This window comes from Balearica regulorum, chromosome 1, assembly GCF_011004875.1.
Source record: "Balearica regulorum gibbericeps isolate bBalReg1 chromosome 1, bBalReg1.pri, whole genome shotgun sequence".
NCBI classification, from domain to species: Eukaryota; Metazoa; Chordata; class Aves; order Gruiformes; family Gruidae; genus Balearica; species Balearica regulorum.
Window position 1 is genome coordinate 80,150,655 of NC_046184.1, and position 4,776 is coordinate 80,155,430.

Below are 4,776 nucleotides of genomic sequence, written 5' to 3' on the forward strand. Positions count from 1 at the left end.
GGCATTGCCCACGTACAGACATCTTCCCCCTGCGGTCTGAACGAGCAGGAAAAGCCCAGGGCAACAGTAGTCACAGGGCTGTAAGGAAAGGGAGTCTAGATGGCTTTGGGTGGACTTAGACACTTATGCCTGCTGGCCAATGTACAGTCATGCAAAACAGCAGCGGTTGTCCTTTCCCTTTTGCCCTACGTACTCAGAGGGTCAGAGCTTTCCTGTTTTGGAACAAGGTTACGCTCGTGATTCAGGCAGAGTTGCTCCACAAAGTGGAACGTAACCGAAATGAAATGGACTGGACGCATCAAAACCAATGCATTTAATAAAATAAAACATCTGTTTTTCTTCCCTAGAAGTTGCATTAAAAACCTGTAACTATACAGTGGTTCAACACTGAGAGAAAGCTCCTTCTTCTGGGGGAACAGAGGAAATTCTCAAAGCAATGAAGCCAACTAGACAAACGTATTTGGGGGATTGGACTGAATCGGCCACGCAAGCTTTTTTTCCTTTGCTTCTCTGTTAAAAGCCTCGTAGACAGAGTCTTTGGTGACCCTTTTGGCCGGAGCTGGAACTTCCGCAATCCCAACGTGATTTTTCTTGGCTATCCTGGAACTGGTGGTGATGGTGTACGCATTGCTTCTGTAGCATTTCATGGCGGACATGCAAAAAGTCTCTTTCATCCCTCTTCTGAAGTTGGCATTGTAGATGGAGTAGATGGTTGGCTTTGAGGCTGAAGAACTGAATGAGATCCAGGTGATGGCCAGGAAAACCAAGGAGCTTGTTCTGCAGTCTGTTTCCTGCGGGTGCCACAGCTGTACCACGTAAAAAGGGAGCCAGGACAGGAGAAACACCGAGTTTAACATTAAGAACATCTTGATGGTTTTCACCTTGGTTCTTGGGACAATATTCATCGTCCTCCTGACAGTCATGCCATCGGTGCCTATTCTCCAAATGTGCACGATGACCTTCTGGTAGAAGAGCATAATGGCGATGGATGGGATCAGCAAGACCACCAAGAGGTGGATGATACTGTAGGCGGCTCCTTCCCAAGAAGTGGGGAGAAAGAAGTTGCAGTGGTCGTCGCTGTGGGAGCCATAGAAAAAGAAAGCCGGTGATGCCAATACGGCCTCAAAGAGCCAAGAGGCCAGAATCATTTTCTTGGCTTTCTCCCGGGACACTTTGAAGCTCAGGGGGTAGATGACAGTGTAGAACCGATCCACGCATATGGAGAGGAGCACGTAGATCTGGACGCCAGGGGTGAGGTACTGTACGTACCTTACCAGCTTGCACATTGCGTTCCCCAGCGGCCACCTGCCATAGGTAAACTGGAGCAGCACGAAGGGCACGCTTGCGACGCTGATGAGAAGGTCTGCGCAAGCCACGGAGACAACAAAATAGTTGGTGGTGGATTGTGTCCTCCTGCTCCTGCGGATCACTAGGCAAACGAGGGAGTTTCCAAAGATGGAAACCAGCCACAACGCTCCCAAAACCATGCTGGCTACTGCAATTTCCCCCGGCCTCAGGTCATACTGCCAGACAGTGTGGTTCCTGCTTGAGCTGGGCCCTATGGCTGACTCTGTCATCTCGTAGCCAGCTGGAGGGTTGGAGGTTTCGGGGTCGCTCCTGTTCTGCAGCAGGAGCAATAAAGTTGGGAGAAGAAAAGGACCGCTGCTGTTGTCCATGCTGTGGGCAAACACGGCCACCTCTTTTGCTCAGGCGCTGCATAGAGAGAGAGGAGAAGAGAAGAGAAGAGAAAAGGTTATCTTTAACAAGTATGTGTGAAACACCTTCCTTAGCAAAGAGAGGTGCTTGGAAGTCCTGGTGTTGGGTTTGCATGGCAAGGTTTTGGTAGCGGGGGTGGGGGTGGGGGGGCGGGGGGGGCTGCAGGGGTGGCTTCTGTGAGAAACTGCTAGAGGCTTCCCCTGTGTCTGATGAAGCCAATGCCAGCCAGCTCCAAGACAGACCCAGCCCTGGCCAAGGCCAAGCCAATCAGCGCCTCTGTGATCACATATTTAAGAAGGGAAAAACCAGTTAGAGAGCGCTTTTGCAGCCGGAGAGAGGAGTGAGAAGACGTAAGAAACTCTGCAGACACCCAGGTCAGCGCAGAAGGAGGGGGAGGAGGTGCTCCAGGCGCTGGAGCAGAGATCCCCGTGCAGCTTGTGATGAAGACCATGGTGAAGCAGGCTGTCCCCCTGCAGCCCATGGAGGAAGGATGAGGGGGTGTAGAGATTCCACCTGCAGCCCGTGGAGGACCCCACGCCGGAGCAGGTGGAGGCACCTGAAGGAGGCTGTGGCCTGTGGGAAGCCCACGCTGGAGCAAGCTCCCGGCAGGACCTGTGGACCCGTGGGGAGAGAGAGAGAGAGGACCCCACGCTGGAGCAGGTTGGCTGGCAGGACTTGTGCCCCCGAGGGGGACCCACGCTGGAGCAGTCTGCTCCTGAAGGTCTGGACCCCGTGGGAGAGACTGACGTTGGAGAAGGTCATGCGGGACTGTCTCCCGTGAGAGGGACTCCATGTTGGAGCAGGGGAACGATGAGAGGAGTCCTCCCCCTGAGGATGAGGAAGCGGCAGAAACAAGGTGTGATGAAGTGACCGTAACCCCCGTTCCCCGTCCCCCTGTGCTGCTGCGGGGGGGGGCGGGCGGGGGTTGAAGCCGGGAGTGAAGCTGAGCCTGGGAAGATGGGAGGGGTGGGGAGAGGTGTTTTAAGATTGGATTTTATTTCTCATTCCTCTCCTCTGTTTTGCTGAGTAATAAATTAGACGAATTTCCTCTCTCAGTTCAGTCTGTTTTGCTCGTGACGATAATTAGTGAGTGATCTCTGCCTGTCCTTCTCTCGACCCATAAGCTTTTTGGTATACCTTTTCTCCCCTGTCTAGCGAAGGAGGGGAGTGATCGAGCGGCTCCGGTGGGCACCTGGCCCCCACCACAGTCGTATAGGTCCTACTGCAAGTAGATGACTTCCGAGAAAGGCTCAGAAAGAGACTGCGAGACTCTCTGGTAGAGGAGAGGCCATTGAGTTTCCTGCCGATTCTGATGAGTGACCTGAGTCTTTGAGGACAGGCATTTCTGTCTTCTGAGAGATACCTGTCCCTTTCAGAGGTAGAGACTGTGGTGCAGGTTCCCCAACACTGGTGACCTGCAGACTGAGTGAGCGGAATATGCCCCACTCCTCCCGGAAATGAGCTGTGCTTCCCAATGTCTGTGGAAGCTGCAAAAACCCAGACCAGCTTCTCACTCGACGTGACATCAGCCCATCCTGTAGACAGACAGAGGAGGTGCTTCTTTCACCGAGAGGTGGAATGGGGGGTAATATCTTCCACGCTCATGACGTCTGCCTCAGTAAGGATGCTAGCAGCCCCAGCCTGCTCCCATGCAGTCCTTAGTAACCTTGGTGTTACGATCCCTAATATCCCCGAATCTTGTTGTTCTGGGCGTAATTTTGGAAGACCGGCCAGGTCTGGAATTTGTGAAGACAAGGCAGCACAGCGAGAGGGCTGACTGCGGGCTGGGTGGGCGCTGCTCACCGTGAATCCTCCTCATGCCTTCCACAGTGAGGAAGTGTTCATCAAGAGCTGGCCATCGTATGCCTTTAAGAGTCTCTCCCAACCACCAAGGCTGTCCCCGCATGTCCTTGCCTCCTTAGTTCCCTGCCCCGTCAAGGGCAGCGTTTCCCTCTGTCGCCCTGAGAACCAGGTGGCACGACCCCCTCCCCACAAAACCTGCAGAAGATTTTCTTTCTGCATGGCAGAGTTTTGATTTAGAAGGAAAACTCTGGAGGAAGAGGTCAATGGCCCCACGCAGCTGAGATGTGGGGGGATTCCCAGCAGCGGAGCCCCGGGCTGCGCCGGCTGAACTGTCACGAGGTGCGACTGGCGTCAGCTGTTGAGGAGGATCTCTGTGCGCCGGGGAGAAAACCCTGGGAGAGGGTCGACGTCCTTACCTCGGTCAGGGACCTCCCAAGCAGCAAGTCTGACCCTTCCCAGCTCACAGCAGAGCCCGTCCTGCAGCGACCCGAAGGCTGTGCAGGTCTGTGGGTGACCCACGGGGCAACTGAAGGGTTGCCCTGAGCAACTGACACCAACACACAACACGGAACCTCTGGCACAGCTGTGTCCCGGGGAAGCCCTTGCGCAGCTCTGGGAAGGGACCCAGTCACCTTGTCGTGGCCTTGGGATGTGCCCAATTTCGGAGCTCATCAGTCCCCTGTGGACATGATCTTTAAGGTCCCTCGTAAGCCAAACCATTCGGAGACATGACCTGTGGGTTTGCAGGGGTCCAGGCATTGCCAGAGGAGGCCAAGCCCTGTTCTTTGGAAACACCCATGGCCCAGCTTACTGTCTCCCCTTTCTCCTGGTCCTGTCAAGGACGTCCCCTGCTCTGCTCGCCAGACCCTTGCAGTCCTTCCTCCCCCTTTCTGTCCCCCGGACAGACATTGCCTTGCCTGGGCACCGCAAAACACAGAGCCTCCACAGCTCTGAGTCTGCCTAGTGAACGTCACCACAGTGGGGAGCACAAGGCCAACAAGGAGGCGAGAACTGACTTTAAAGGACGTTATGGCTCTGTGAGCTGCCAAACAGCTCGCTGTCAGATGGCGAGTGGTTGAAGTTGGGAGCCTTCGGTGTTTACCTCTCTCAAGCAGCACAGAGCAGTCGTCCAACGTGGACTCTCCTTGCTTACTACACCACCCCCTCTAACGCTAAGCCAATCCATGACCCGTCTGCCTTTTAGAGGGTAGTTTCCACCTACCCTGGCTGCAGGAGCGACCTCTCTGTTTCTCAGCT

General features: G+C 54.7%; 1 protein-coding gene across 1 annotated transcript; it reads right to left on the bottom strand.

Annotated features, from left to right (window-relative positions):
- Nucleotides 1-315: 315 nt before the first annotated feature.
- On the bottom strand, nucleotides 316-1,689 carry LOC142600084 (putative G-protein coupled receptor 19). Its single transcript, XM_075742898.1, has one exon. The coding sequence runs from the start codon at nucleotides 1,674-1,676 to the stop codon at nucleotides 447-449; it is 1,230 nt and encodes a 409-aa protein (XP_075599013.1). The 5' UTR covers nucleotides 1,677-1,689; the 3' UTR covers nucleotides 316-446.
- Between the last annotated feature and the right edge of the window lie 3,087 nt (nucleotides 1,690-4,776).